Source organism: Pipistrellus hanaki, assembly GCF_964339955.1.
Source record: "Pipistrellus hanaki genome assembly, chromosome: 10".
NCBI lineage: Eukaryota > Metazoa > Chordata > Mammalia > Chiroptera > Vespertilionidae > Pipistrellus > Pipistrellus hanaki.
This window is the reverse complement of record NC_140512.1, coordinates 50753626-50769977: the sequence shown is the minus strand read 5'-3', so window position 1 is coordinate 50769977 and position 16352 is coordinate 50753626. Positions and strand designations below refer to the sequence as shown.

The 16352-nt window shown below is 36.2% G+C and overlaps 1 protein-coding gene and 1 pseudogene across 12 annotated transcripts in view; both read right to left on the bottom strand.

Annotated features, from left to right (window-relative positions):
- Nucleotides 1–16352, bottom strand: part of CNOT4 (CCR4-NOT transcription complex subunit 4) — a 123209-nt gene that overhangs the window by 77348 nt on the left and 29509 nt on the right. For all 11 annotated transcript variants that reach the window (XM_084896579.1, XM_084896585.1, XM_084896583.1 and 8 more), the window contains exon 2: nucleotides 1391–1656. In XM_084896579.1, coding sequence (XP_084752705.1) covers nucleotides 1391–1564 — 174 coding nt within the window. In that variant the 5' untranslated portion in view covers nucleotides 1565–1656. The remainder of the gene's footprint in view (nucleotides 1–1390; nucleotides 1657–16352) is intronic.
- On the bottom strand, nucleotides 12140–12841 carry LOC311629485 (insulin-like growth factor-binding protein 3 receptor; annotated as a pseudogene). The gene has a single exon. The product of its transcript is annotated as an insulin-like growth factor-binding protein 3 receptor (transcript).

Here is a 16352-nt window from a genome sequence, read left to right as displayed (position 1 = left end):
ACTATCAATAAAATAGTTCAATATGATCATCTTCTTGTGAAATGACCAGGAACTAATTTATAAAATATGACTGAATATTTTAAACCCATTACCATAAATTTATTATAGATGTTAACCAAAGCTAATGTTAAGATTTTATTTAAAAATGAAATTATATACATTAAATATATACTATAAATATCTATTACATGTTATATATACTATATACAGTGTGTGTGTATCTATATATACACTATATTAACACAAGTAGATCTGTTGTACATTCATGTAATGTATATTAAATAACCACTATATTTTTTAAAAAGCTAGACAATGTATTGTCTTCTGAAATAAAATTCCTCAGGTAAGGAAATTAAAAAATTAAAAAATTAAAAATAATCTAGTTATCTAAAATACATGTCTGTTTTCTTAAAATCTGGAGTAATTACATAAGAGCTCTTTCAAATGGATACACAGAAATAAAGATTTAAATCATACAGACATTAAATAGAAGGCAAAAATAAATAATTGCATGGAGCATTAAGGTCACAAATAAAGTCCTTTAAAACAGAAATGCAGTGATCCTACTCATACTAATAGATCATTTACTATACTCTGTTTCACCACCTGCTTATTAAAACAAAAAAAAGAAAATATTAAAAATCATATATATTTTTTAATTTAATATATGTATTTTATTTCAGAGAGGAAAAGAAAGGGAGAGATAGAAACATCAATGATGAGAGGTAATCACTGATCGGCTGCTTCCTGCACACCCATTACTGGGGATCGAGCCCACAAACTAGGCATGTTCCCTGACTGAGAATCAAATCGTGAAATCATGGTTCATAAGTAAACACTCAACTACTGAGCCACACTGGCCAGGCAAATCACAGATTTTTTTTAAAGAGTTAGAAGAGACTCAAAAGACTTATTTGAATCACAAACCAATTATCACTAGTTGATGTCTATGGAAAAGTTTCTTCAAAGGCAGACTTTCCTTAAGTGTACAGTGGGAATAGCATTATCAGCCTAGAATTATCATAAGGACTCAAGAAATGAGTGATTATTACCTTCTGAGCCAGAATTTCTGCCATTTCAACCCATGACTTATCTTAGTAAATATCAAGACTTCTGTCCTATTCTGTACTAGAAAATTAAAGTATATCCCTCACAAATATACTATTGAATGTGTTTTTCCAATTTTATGCCATCCTATTTAAATTCTTTGCCTCTTTACTCCTAATCCTCTTAAGCAGACAAACTAAGTCAAGCTCTTTCCTCTTAAGCAGACAAACAGAAGTCAACCAAGAGGTTATGTGACTTAACCAAAGTCATATTCTTGGGAAATAACAAAGCCAAGAATTTACTTACTCATACTCACGTACAAAAAATATTTTTAAGTATTTACCTTTCTACATGCAGGACAAAGCCCATTTTCATCAGTGCGAATTCGATGCCAACAAAATCGGCAAATCTGGTAGCCACAGGTGCAAGGGAAAAAATTGATATCATCTATCTCCAAGGGCTCCATGCAAAGAGGACATTCCACAGGGTCTTCCTTCGCATCAGGACTGCGAGACATCTTCACGTTTATTAAACAGCAGCAAAAGTTTATAATAATTTAAGGGAGGAAGAAGTTCAGCACTGAGAATTAAAATGTAGAACTTCAAAGACCTGCATGACAAGAAACAAAACATACTGTTACTACTGGAAAAACTAGCATTTTCAACAATCAATAATCATTTATTAAAAATGTTAATCAGATCAATCTTTGCTATCATCTCAGAATAGATTTCAGAATGGAATCCTGAAATTTTTTGCATGTCAAGAGAAAAAACCTGACATTATTAACTTTTTAGGGTTATTTTTAAAATATATTTTTATTGATTTCAGTAAGGGGAAGGAAGAGAGAGAGAGAAATATCAATGATAAGAGAGAATTGGCTTCCTTCAGCACTTTCCCCACTGGGGATCGAGCTGCAAACGGGGCATGTGCCTTGAAAAGGGATTCAAACCATGACCTCCTGATTTATAGGTTGACACTCAATCACTGGGCAACTCTTTGAATTTAATTAAAAAACAAAATAACTTCCTTTTTTCTTTTTAGATAAAATATTCAGTACTAACCATGTAGTAATCATATCACATTTGAGGGAAATAATTAATATATAGAAGCATCTTTGGCATTAAAACACAGAGTAGACTGTCTTTATCCTTGTCCTAAACACTAGTAATCCTATATAATAAAAGGCTAATATGCAAATTGTTCCCTTGACTGGGAGTTCCACCAGGGGCAGAGCAGGGTTGGCCAGCCAACCTCCCATGTCACCTCCTCCCACCTGGCCCAATTGGCTATGATCAGGGTGGTCTGACCGGATCCCACCCATGCATGAATTAGTGTACTGGGCCTCTAGTATATAATATTGCCACATAACTAAAGGAGCAAGATATCTAAAATGTATCACAATTTACAAAATAAACCTAATGAGAAAAAAAAGAGGCTTCAGTCATCTAAAATCACATGTTAATATCAAATCCTTACCAAAGAAAACAAAGGCTAGAGTCATTTAAAAATGCCATGTAATCTGTTTACAATTAAATATGTATAACATGTCAACAAAAGCTTCTGGGAGAATAGGCACATGTTAAACAGACCAATAAAAATTAAAACTGTATTTTGTTAAAAATATTTTTTATAGATTTCAGAGAGGAAGGGAGAAGGAGAGAGACATAGAAATATAAACAATGAAAGAATCATTGATCGCTGACTCCTGCCGCCCCCTACTAGGGATCGAGCCTACAACCCAGAAATATGCCCTGATATGGAATAAAACAGTGAACTCCTTGTTCATGGGTTAACACTCAGCCACTAAGCCACCCCAACCAGGCAATAATGTATCTTTTTAGATTATACAGAGTTGAAAAGTTTTAGGTAACAATTTAGGTTAAAGCCACTCTTAAAACATTAGGGCGGAATCACTATTTTAGGTTAAAAAAATTATAAACTCCAAAATATAACAATGCAATCCCTATAAAAATAACAAAGGTTTTGTTTTGTTTTACATAATTTGACAAAATGATTCTAAAATTGACATGAAAGAATAAAAATGCATGAGAGTTGCTTTGAAACTTCTGGGGGGGTGCGGGGAGGAATGTGGGCATTTGCACTATCAGATATTGAACTGTACTACAAAGCTACAGTAATTTAAATAATTTGATTATTGGTACAAATATGGACAAAAGGTCAAAGAAATAAATTTTAAAATCTAGGAAAAGAACCATAAATTTATAAACGTTAATATTTTATAAAAGTGACATTACAAATTGATATGACAAGAATGACCAATTAATAAGCAGTAATAGGCCTTAGTGGGTTTGGCTCAGTGGATAGAGCATGAGCCTGTAGACTGAAGGGGCCTAGGTTTGATTCAGATCAAGGGCATATGCCTGGGTTGCAGGCTCAATACCCAGTAGAGGGCGTGCAAGAGGCAGACTATCAATGATTCTCTCTCATCATTGATGTTTCTATCCCTCTCTTTCTCCCTTCCTCCTAAAATCAATAAAAATATATTTTAAAAAATAAGCAGTAACAGGATAAGGGTTGATGTACTTTAAGTAAAAAAAAAAAAAAAAAAAAAAAAAAAGACAGCATCGCCCCACCAGTGTGGTCCAGGGATTGAGCATCAACCTATATCCAGGAGGTCACAGTTTGATTCTCGGTCAGGGGACATGCCAATGATCTCCAGTTGGGGGTGTGCAGGAGGCAGCTGATCAATGATTTTTTAATTTATTTATTTTTATTGATTATGGTATCTCATAACTGTCCTCATCCCCCCATTCCCATCCCAAACCCCTCACTACATATGCCCCCACCCCCCTATTGTCCATGGCCACTGGCTAGGCCCATATGCATGCACACAAGTCCTTTGGTTGATCTCTTCCCCTTACCCCTACCCTCCCCTACTTTCCCTCTGAGGTTTGAGAGTCTGATCGCTGCTTCTCTTTCTCTGGGTCTGTTTTTGTTCATGATCAATGATTTTCTATCATCATTGATGTTTCTTTCTCTCCTCTCCCTTCCTCTCTCTGAAATCAATAAAAACATATTTAAAGTAAAATAAAAAACAGTATATATCTGTCACACTACCATCAAAATAAATCCCAAAATCTAAAGAAATATACATTGAAATAAACTATTAAAGTGTTAGAAGAAAAAGTCATAGAATTTTTCAGATCTTGGGATACAAAAGGTCTTCCTAAGCAAAAGCAGAAATTCAGAAGCCCTAAAGAAAGATATATGACCAACTTAGCAACATGAAAAAATAAACTACATAAAATTAAAGGCAAGCAACAGAGTAAAGGATATATACACTATATGTAATAAAGGGCTAGTGTCCAAAATAATTAAGAAATTGTGTAAAGCAATTTTTAAACAGCAAATAAATCAAAAGAAAAAATGAGAACAGAATATGAGTAGTTCACAAGAATTATAAATGGTTACAATATATGAAATGGTGATCAACCTTTATAGTTTATAAACAGTAAGACAGCATTTTCTCCACCAGCCTGCCAAAGAAGTTAATTTCCCCACAAAGTAGATGTTATCACTGATCTACGTTCCTCTTCCTTAAGAGGAAACGGGAGCACAAAGAATACCTTGCCTTAAATTGCACAGCTATTAGGTGGTGCAGCCTGGATTCATTCCATGAAGTCATCCCCAGAATCTGTTACAAATCACTACCTTATTCCACCTAAGAATCTGTCTTACATACTCATACATGTGCACCACGTATTCTGATATGTTTTACAGCATTGTCCATTCAAGTAGAAAACTGTAAACAATCCACTGGGAAAAATTATGTAAATAATTATATAGCCATAAGATAGATGTGTGTGTTGAATCAGAAGATGTCTATTATGCAGTGTTTTTTATTTCTGAAAAGTAAGTTGGAGACTAACATACTTGATTTGTTTCTCTAAAAAAAAAAAGCACTTGAAAAGTTATACACCAAACTGTTACCATATCACAAAAGACAAAATGGAGGAAAGGAGACTACTAAGTTATTTTTTTTGAAAAATCTGTATTATCTGAATTGTTACAACAAATATCATTTTTGCCATTCAAATGGCCAACTTAAAAAAGAAATTATTTTCATCTCATTTACGAAAATTAAATATGACTTTTGTTAATAATATACATTGCAGAAAATAAGCAGAAAAATGAAGTAAAATACCTTCCTATAATTTTTTCAAAATAAAAATGTTTTAAAAACAAAGAAATGGGCCCTGGCTAGTGTGGCTCAGTTGTTTGGGTATCATTCCATGCACAAGGAGGTTGCCGGTTGATCCCCAGTCAGGGGTTGCGGGCTCTATCCCCCAAGTAGGGGGCATGCAAGAAGCCGCTGATTAATGTTGATGTTGTGCTCTCACATTGTTGTTTCTCTTTCTCTCCCTTCCTCTCTCTAAAAAAAAAAAAAAATAAACTATTCGGAAGGAAGGGAGGGAGAGAGAAAAGGAGGGAGGGCAGGCATATGTATTTATAAACAATTAAGGCGTCTTGGTTTGTAGACCCAGTTTTGCCACAATCAGTTTCCTCATATATAAAATGAGGAGTCTAGAGCTGATCTAATGGCTCCTCCAACTTGAATATCCAAAAACTGTACCTATAGAAAATACAGACTCAAAAACTGGTTCCACCAACAGGAAACTAAACTAAAATAATTGAGGGGTGTTGTCTACACTTCTAATATACTTTTGATTGTAAGATTTTATTTCTGCCGAAACCAGTTTGGCTCAATGGATAGAGCATCGGCTTGGGGACTGAAGGGACCCAGGTTCGATTCCGGTCAAGGGCATGTATTGTACTTTGGTTGTGGGCACATCCCCAGTAGGGGGTGTGCAAGAGGCAGCTGATCAATGACTCTCTCTCATTGATGTTTCTAACTCTCTCTCTCCCTTTCCCTCTGTACAAAATCAATAAAATATATTTTTAAAAAAAGATTTTATTTCTATAACCACAGCTTATTAGAGTTTTAAGTGAAATAATTTATGGAATGCTGGAAAGGAAACAATATACAAAGTTTATGAACTGAAAAGCTTTCTAGAAAATAAATTACTATAAATTAAAAATGACATATTCAAGTTTTGCTTTTTAATTGCTCTTTCAGTTTTAAAAAAGTTGGGAAGAGGATGAATCTTGCAGTTGGGGGGTGGGGGGGAGGACAGATAAACTAGCAAGAAGTCCCTTAAAGTGGTTAACAAAAAACCAAATACATTTTGTACACTTCTAGCACCATGGAGAGATGCCATGCACTCCAGTGGCCAAATATAGGAGAGAAATCTGATGTAGTAGAACACTGGAACACCAAGTAAAAAAAACAAAACTGAATTCTGTCTCATCTCTTTCATTAAGTATCTGAATGATTTTGGAAGACACTCAAAATCTCTAAGACTCAATTTACTCAACTGGAAAAAAAACTAAAGAGACACAAAATTTAATGGAATTTCAAGTAGAGAGAAATTTCCTTTATGTAACCCCACTGAACCAAGCTTTTAAAATAAACTTTGAAATTAACTCTCTCTCTTCCAAATACCTTTGCCAGGATTTTCATTTAGGGAAGGATAATTTTTATTACAAAAGCTAGTTAATATTAAAATTAAAATAAAACAATGAGTTGAAACAATACGACACAGAATACAATAAGGTATAAGACAAAGAAACAAAATATGATTTTAATTGGAAAAAGGGAAGTAAAGTCAATGACTTTCTAGATGAGGTATGAGGGTTATAGCACATAAATGATCCATTTTTAATTTGGTAATTAATTTTACAAAAAAAAATAGTTCATTTTCACGTATACGATCTAATCCTCACAATGACTTGGTAAAAAAATATCCCCTTATAAAAGACAACTGAGGCCAAAGGGTACCCAGCCTTTAAGTAAGTGTTGAAGACACAAATTGGAAGTAAGACTGTCAACTTAAAAACCCAAACCCTTTCCAATATGGTAAGATAGAAATTATGATAACTGAAGTCATTACTGCATTACCCTTGTGTATAAAGTACAAATGTTCAATAAGTAAAAATTACATTATTTTTTTAAAAACTTAGATTCTACATGAAATTTCTACCTCATTACCTGTAATACATCATAACTAATACCTGAAACTAATACCAAAACACAGTATAAATTCTGACACACATAATAATGTTCCTGAATCACCAAAAATCTCACATACCATGTAGTAAGTAAAAATCATATACTCAAAATCATATTAAAAATTTCTTCATCACTCATAAAGTGCTATATACATGGCTTTTGTTTCAGATACTTTTCAAAAGATAAGTATAAAAATACAGTAAAAAATGTAAAACACTGCAGCTGCTGTAAAAAACAGTTTGGTGGTTCCTCAAAAAGCTATATACAGAATTAGCATATGATCCAGCAATTCCACTTTCAGGTATATACAGAAGGAATTGAAAGAAGGGTCTCTTAACAGATACTTAATAATGCTGCTATGAATATTGTACACCAATATTCATAGTACACCAATATTCATAGCAGCATTATTTCCAATAGCCAAAAGCTGAAACAACCCAAATGTCTGTCAACAGATGAATAAACAAAATGCAGTATATACATAAAATATTATTCAGCCATAAAAAGAATGATTTTCTGATACATGCTACAATGTGGATGAGCCTTGAAAACATAATGCTAAATAAAATTAGTCACAAAAAGACAAGTATATGGTTCTACTAATAATGAGTCATCTAAAGTAGGCAAATTCATTGACAAAGAAAGGAGATGTTACCAAGGGCTGAGGTCAGGAGAATGATGAGTTATCATTTAATGGGTACTTAATAATGATTAGTCTTTTAAAGGAGGAGAGGGTAAAAAGCGGGGGAGGGGGCACATTTAGCCTCTCATCAAGAAAGCTAACTGGTTGTTCTACTCGTATCTAGTAAATAGCACATATTATTCCATCTACACTGAGTGGCCAGATTATTATGATCTCTGAACGTATAATAATCTGGCCATTCAGTGTATATCCTATATAATAAAAGGTTAATATGCAAATTGTCCCCTTGACCTTGAATTTGACCAGCAGGCAGGCCGGCCAACTGCCCATTGTCCCCTCACCCTGGCCAGGCTGGCTGGACCCCACCCACATATGAATTCATACACCAGGCCTCTAATACACACACACACTGAGTGGCCAGATTATTATGCGTTCAGAGATCATAATAATCTGGCCACTCAGTGTATATAAACAGGTTCTAATTTTATTAGTAAAGTTAGACAGTTGGCCAATGAAGGTTATTGCCACTCTCACAGGTTTTTTTTAAAATCTGCATTCAGTGATTCAATAAATAGTTATAAAACTCTTACTATGTTTCAAATTCTAGTTCAAATAGTAGGTCTTCGGGATATATTAGTCAACCATAACAGGCAAAAAATCTCAGCCCTGCTACCTAACTTTTAATTGGGCAATTGCAATTTAAATGGGCCAGTTGAAGTAGGTTTCAAGAAAAGTTAACATTTAGCTGAGACCGGTTTGGCTCAATGGATAGAGCGTCGGCTTGGGGACTGAAGGGTCCCGAGTTCGATTCCGGTCAAGGGCATGCACCTTGGTTGCTGGCATATCCCCAGTAGGGGGTGTGCAAGAGGCAGCTGATCGATGACTCTATCATTGATGTTTCTAACTCTCTATCTCTCTCCCTTCCTCTCTGTACAAAATCAATAAAATGTATTTAAAAAAAAAAAAAAGAAGAAAAGTTAACATTTAAAGGAAGTACTTGTGTAAGCTGTGCAAATATCTGAGAAAAGAAGACCCAGGCATGAAGAAGTCAATCAAGAATCCCCACGGAGGGGACATGCCTGAAGTGCTTAAAGAACAGCAAATTCAGAATGGCCAGAGTAGAATAAGTAAGGGAAAGAACAATTTGAGATAAGGACAGAGAAGTGAGGGGTCCAGGATCTTGTAATGATTCACCATAGGCCACTAGAACAAGTTTGCCTTCCTTTGTGAAATAAAGGAAGAGGGCCAGAGAGTTTTAAACAGAGAAATGGCATAGATTTGACTTATATTTTCAAAAAAACCTCTCTTGGTTCTAGTTGCATCTTGACAGTAAGGAGTTCTAGGAACCCACTCCCCAGAGAAATGGTGAAAATTACTTAAAACCAACCATTTAAAGTATCTGGAAATGATCCTAAAGGCCTAAGGCAAACAAATAAACATTTATTCAAGAAACTATTAAAATTCAGAAAAACAGCAAGACTGTATGGTATTTGAACTAAAACCTGTTCTTTCCCTTTCTCCTTCCCTCCCTCTTCTCAGATCAATGAAACTGAAACTCTTTTACAGATTGGTGCAGCCAAAATTTAGAATGCCCTTTCACCATAGCTAACAGTCAGAAAGCTATATTGCCAGTAGGGACAGGACATCACTATTTCTCATCCTGCCCAAAGCAACCTGATGCTAAGCTAAATTCCAGGTAAGTGAAGACAAAAGGTGGGGGCTCTCCTCTTTCACCCAACTGTCGCTCAAGGGAAAGAAGCCCTATGTTGCTGCTGCATGTTGAAAATACTTGGACCTAGACTGCCTTTCACCCAACTATTTTGTAAAGCAGAGCTCCAATACCAGGAAAGGCAAAACAAGAAGACCTGAGGCTCCTGTACACCACTCCAGTAAGTGATCAGTAGAACTGGGGGTATCTGTCACGTGAAGTGGAAAGTGCACCACTGCCCCTGCTATCCAACTCCAGAGTCAGAGCCAGAGACAGATATTTTGCCAGGAAGGTGAAGTAGGCTTAAAACAGATAGCTCTGAATCTCTTCCAAAGGAAGACTTCATATGCAATAGAGTGTAAAGTTCAGGCCTAAAGGCAATCTCAAAACCAAGAAGCTTGTGATGAAGGGCAACTGGGAGGAGATTCAGATACAGCTAAACTGTAAAGCAGCTAGCTTGCAGGAGAGAATAAAGACAGCCAGTATGAGTCCTCCTAGGGTCAGAATAAATTTCAAAATCTGACTATCCCTGCAAGTGAGCTGAAATTTTTTTTTGGAGCAAGTTGAAAAGCAATTTGTGTCTTAGGGCATAGTTGAAAACAAGGAAGCAGTCAGCTGGCAATAAACATCTGGGTATAGTCAAGGAAAGAGACAGTGGAAGTGGAACACAATCTTGCCAAAAACACTGTCATCCTAAGGTGCATGTGGGCATATCCAAGTTTGCACCCCCCAGGATCAATACCAGATTCTTAACACTGCAAGAGGGAAATAGACTTCACTAAATTAATCTAAGCAGTCACTAAACAAATAAATAACAGTAACAAAACCTGGGAGGGGAGACCAGTACTCACAGTTGCTACATAAAATGTCCAGTTTTCAACCAGAAATTGCAAGCTGTGCATTAAACAGGAACGTATAACCCATGTACACCAGGAAAGAAGCAGGCAACAAAAACTGCCTGTGAGAGACACCATATGTTGGATTTAACACACAAAGACTTCAAAAGAATCATTTTAAGTATGTTCAAAGAACTAAAGGAAAGCATGATTAAAGTAGTAAAGGAATGTATAATAAAAATGTCACATCAAATAGAGAATTTCAATAAAAAAATATTTTTTAAATAAATAAACAAATGGAAATTGTGGAGTTGGGAAGTATAATAACTCAAATAAAGTCACTAGAGGGGCTCAATAGTATGTTTTTAACTGGCAAAAGAATGAACTAGTGAAATAGATGGCAGCAGATTAATAGAGATTATACAGTCTAAAGACAGGAAAAAATAATAAAGAAAAATGAACAAAGCTTCAGAAATGTAAAACACCATTAAATACATCAACATACACATAATGGGAATACTAGAAGAAAAAATATTTAAAGAAGTAATGGCTGTATCAAAATTAACAACTATAGCTACACAAAACACATGAATCTCAAAAACATAATACTGAACAAAGCAAGAATAATAATATAATGTGGTCATATAAATTTCAACAGATAAAAGAAAGCTATGTTTTAGGGATACAGGGAAAATGACAAATATCAGAATAGTGAATGCCTTTGGGTGAAAGGAAGAGGGTTATGGACCAAAAGTGCATTGATGGTAAAGGGGTATTCTGATATAGTACCTAAAATGTTCTGTTTTGTTTTTGTTTTGTTTTTTTAAGTTTTTTTTCAAAAGCATTGCCATAACCGAGCCCACCTCATTCTCTCAACTAGCTTCACATGTATATGGTAGCAGAGCTAGGATTAAAACCAGGTGTTTTCTATATTTATTATTTTTAAAAATATATATTTTATTGCTTTTTTACAGAGAGGAAGAGAGAGGGATGGAGTTAGAAACATTGATGAGAGAGAGTCATTGATCAGCTGCCTCTTGCACACCCTCTACTGGGGATGTGCCCGCAACCAAGGTACATGCCCTTGACCGGAATCGAACCCGGGACCTTTCAGTCCACAGGCTAACGCTCCATCCACTGAGCCAAACCGATCTCGGCGAAAACCAGGTGTTTTCTAATGCCAAGGTCCAACTGTGGGAATAGTTGCAGTAACCCATGCCCAATGACAAGGAAAAGTCTCCCAAACCTCCAGAACTAGTCTACTCTAAAATTCCCACCTCAATCCAATTCCCAATACACACACTGAGCAACATTGGGAGAAAAAATAAAAATCTCTTATTTCCCCCCACATTGTAGCTCTCTACTTTCTATAACATCTCATCCAACTCAGACCCAAGGCTTGAGAAGTTGATTCATACCTGGAGAAAAACAAAATTAAAATAACAGGGCAGGTGAGAAAGCCCTTGGGGGAAGCTCTGGAATGACTGTAGAAATTGAAGAAAGAGCAGAGGAGCTGACAACTAGAGATAGGTATAGGCACTCATCCCAATTGGGATGGCTTCAGGACTCCAGGATCTGCCTGGGGCCAGAAAGTATTCCTTTCCCAGTCTGCTCATAGCTAAGAAAGAACTGGTCTCTCTCCTCCACTCAGTCAGTCTCTTCCACTCAGCGTTAGTGGCCCCCGTGGCCTACAGTGAGAAGTCATGGCATCTTAGCTTGGCATCAAGGTGCCTCATTTTCTGTCTCAAGCAAGTGGCTGCAACAGTCAGAACAAGACAGGAACTAGGCCGGTACCCTTAGGGCCAGGTTCTAAACTAGTAGGACTCCTGGCCTGGGTGGAAGCACACAGCAGTAAAAAAGCAGAGAAGGCCATAGAAGAGGAGGAGAAGGAGCCCTAAACCAGCAGCCTAGAGCTACACAGAGCCAGCTCCCCAAAGGTGAGCCCAAAGCCTTTTTGGCTCCAGACCCTAACAATCCTCAGCCTTCCTAGGGTTCAGGATGGCATTTCCTGCTCCCTCCTCCAAGCAGGATATGGGTGGCTGGCTGGAGGGCAGGAGTCCTGGAGTAGCACTAAAATACAGGCAGATTCCTAGGGTCCTTTCTGTGGTCTTCCTGCCTGTAATGAGAACCAGCTCTCCTGAAAAAGATCCTTTCAACCCCATCTGACTCTCCAAGACCTCGGCTTGGAATGTCTGGGTCTTGTTCCTGTCTGGACCATTTCTGAAGTTCAAGGTGGTCAGCAAGCCAATAACATGAGACCCACACCACTTCCCTGTGACTATCCTCGTCACAGGAACACAGTCAGCTGCCCAAAAGATCTCAAGACGGAGGCCCAGTCCTGAGATATCACAGCTTCGAAAGTCAGTCCTGTGAGTGAGAAGGAAGCCTCCAAGACCAGGCCAGAAAAGCCAAGAAGCAACAAGACCAAAGTGGCACAGACCAGAGGTAGGTGGTGGACCAGACAGAGATGCAGGTTGTACCATGCCTGGCAGCTGCTCATGGGGAGCCAGAGGGGCCTGGGCTGCCACAGAGATCCTCCATAGAGAGACCCCTTCCCCGACCCTCATGCAATTGGGATCTATGTTCTCCCCCCAAACCCTCAGAGGGGATTCCCACGTGCAGTGAAATGTTCTATTTTTAACCTGGGGGTGGTTAAAAAGATGTTTTCTTCATAATAAAACTGTACATGTTTTATATTTTTTTCTGAATATATACTCTTTTCAAAGTCTTAATAAAAAGAGATAATAGCTATAAATTTCCCAGAATGACCCATAGACCCAGAAAGCACACATACCCAAGATCAACAAACTTATCAGATACAAGAGAGTAAAAGCACAGAACACTAAAGGTAAAAGATTCTTAAAAACAGATAATGAAAAAGGACCCTTCGCGCAATGGAATGTTAATTATTAGAATTATAGATTTTTTTTTTATTTTTTTTTTTTTTTTAGTTTTTTAAATACATTTTTTTTCTGCTTTTTTACAGACAGGAAGGGAGATAGTTAGAAACATGGATGAGAGAGAAACATTGTTCAGCTGCCTCCTGCACACCCCTCACTGGGGATGTGCCCGCAACCAAGGTACATGCCCTTGACCGGAATCGAACTCGGGACCTTTCAGTCCGCAGGCTGACGCTCTGTATACTGAGCCATACCAGCTAGGGCTATGGTAGACCTCTTAATGGCAACAACTGAAGCCAGAGGGAATGAAATGCATTCAAAATACTGAGAGAAAATTACGGTCAATCTACAATTGTGCTCCTAAAAAAGCAGTAACTCTTAATGAGAGTAAAATAATAAAACAGCATTTTTTATAACTGAGGTTTTCACATGAACTGGATATTAGATGATATTAAGAAATTATTATTAGCTAAGTATGACAAAAGTATTATATTTATTTTTTTAAAAGCTCTTCTACAGGAGAAATATTCTTAAGTAATTATAAACTTCATATGATGTGACATTTCAGCAGGAAAGGAAGCACAGAATGGGAAGAGACAAAACTTTCAAAGTGTCCCAAGTGCTCATAACTACAGAAACTGAGGGATGGAAATAATTGGATTTTGTTGTACTGTTTGGTCTATTTTCGTGCATGCTTAGCAATATCTATAATAATTTTTAAAATAATTGATAAAATCTAAGGCCAAATTAAAACAAATAAACAAAAATATAGCATGCTTACCAGTAAAAGACCTCCACTAAAGCACTTTGTCAAAATGTTCTTCAGGAAGAAGGAAAATGATCTCAGAAGGACAGTCAGATTAAAGAAGAGATGGTGAGGAAAGAATATGGTAAAATGTATGGTAAAATGTATGTAAACTGAATCACATATTTCTATGCAAAATAACATAATTTGATGGATTTAACAAGGGTAAAATAAAATGTTAAATAATAAAAAACAGATAAGGTGGGAAAGAAGTGATATTGAATAAACTGCTATAAGGTCCAACTTTGAGAACAATGTAAATGATTCAATTTCAAGGGTAAGTAACCACATATTCCCTGTAATCTACTAATTCCACTTCCCTTAACTGCCTTACAGAAACATTTGAACATTTTTTAAAAAATATTTTTTTTATTGATTTCAGAGAGGAAGAGAAAGGGAGAGAGAAGAGATATAGAACTATCAATGATGAAAGAGAATTACTAATTGGCTGCCCCCTGCACACCCCCTACTGGGGATTGAGCCCACAGCCAGGCATGTGCCTAGACAGGGAATCGAACTGTGAACTCCTGGTTCATAGGTTGACACTCAACCATGGAGCCACACCAGCCAGTTGCACATTTTAATGAGGAGGCATATACAAACAGTTCCAGCACTGCCTGTAATAGCAAGAAATCAGAACTCTGCCATCAATAGGAAATGGCAAAATTATGGTATATCAATAAAACAAAATACTACATAGCAGTTTAAAAGACTAAGATGAACCTGAACATTCAAACATATTGAGTGAAAAAGACAAATTGCAGGTACTGTGTAACAGTGTTCATATGAAAAAGAAACCATATATTTTCTATATACACAAATATAATTATATATGCAAAACTATAGAAAAAGTTATAAACAAGCTGGTAATAGTGGTTATACTATCTATAAAAACAATGAAGAAAATTGGATGAATTGGAAACCTGAGATTTGACAATGATTATATGTTTCTTCTATAATAGAAAATTAATTTTCAAAAATAACTGTTTAAGGATATTAAACTTTGAATCCCCTGAGTGCAAACATTTCATCTTTTGCACCCATTATATTAGCTGAATGAATATTATAAATCATAGGGTCTCACGTGGACTGGAGGGGAGGATTCAAAGGAAATAAACCAAAATAGCAGTTTTTCACTTAGTAAGACAGCTATGAGTAGTTTTTCCTTTTACTTTCCTTACTTTCCAATTTTTAGAAAATGAACATTTACATTTGTAATGGGAAAAACTATTTTAAATTAGTTAAAAATAAAGTACAATTGAAAAATAAAGAGAATAAAATAATGAGATGAAAAACCTTTTGAATTATAATTAGAGAATCCACATCAACCTGTTTCCTATTAGTTTGTGCTCTCTCAAAAGGAGGCTAGGAGTTTTAAAAATTAAAGGCTAAGCCTCTTAGTGTTATTAATAAGATAAAATCAAATTGTACAAAATCAAAGAAGAGACTAATTAGTGTACTAATTAGTTCTTTACCATAGATTTACAGGTTGTCACAGGAATTGCCCTAGAAGTTTTCAATTCAGGAAAAAACCAAAACACATCTATTTGGGTGGAAAGTGCATGGCAGAAAGGTATGCCTATTTTAAAGTTTTTAAGGATTCACTTAGAGACCTATTTAAAACAAATGCATCCAGGCATCTAAGCATCCAAAACGAAAACTCTGTCAGGCCAGTGTGGCTCAGTGATTCAACATCTATCTACCCATGTACCGAAGGATCATCAGTTTGATTCCCGTTCAGGGCACATGCTTGGGTTGCGGGCTTCATTTCCAGCAGGGGGCATGCTAGAGATAGCCAATCAATGCTGATGTTTCTCATCGATGTTTCTCTCTCTCTGCCCTCCCTTCTAAAAATTAATAAAAACCTATTTTTTTCAAAAGCTAAAACCCTACTAGTCAATCTGGACTTAAAAATTTGAGGCGTTTCCTCAAAAAATTAAAAATGGAACTCCCATTTAACCCAGTAATCCCACTTCTAGGAATATGTCAAGAAACCAGAAACACCAATCAAAAGGATATGTGCATCCCTATGTTCATAGCAGCACAATTTACAATAGCTAAGATTTGGAAACAGCCTAAGTGCCTATTAGCAGATGAGTGGATTAAAAAACTTTGGTACATCTACACAATGGAATACTATGCCGCTATAAAAAAGAAGGAACTTTTGCCATTTGCCACAGCATGGATGGAACTGGAGAGCATTATGCTAAGCGAAATAAGCCAGTCAGAGAAAGATAAATATCACATGATCTCACTCATATGTGAAATATAATGATCAACTTATTTTGATAAACAAGAATAGATCCAGAGACAAATGGCAGG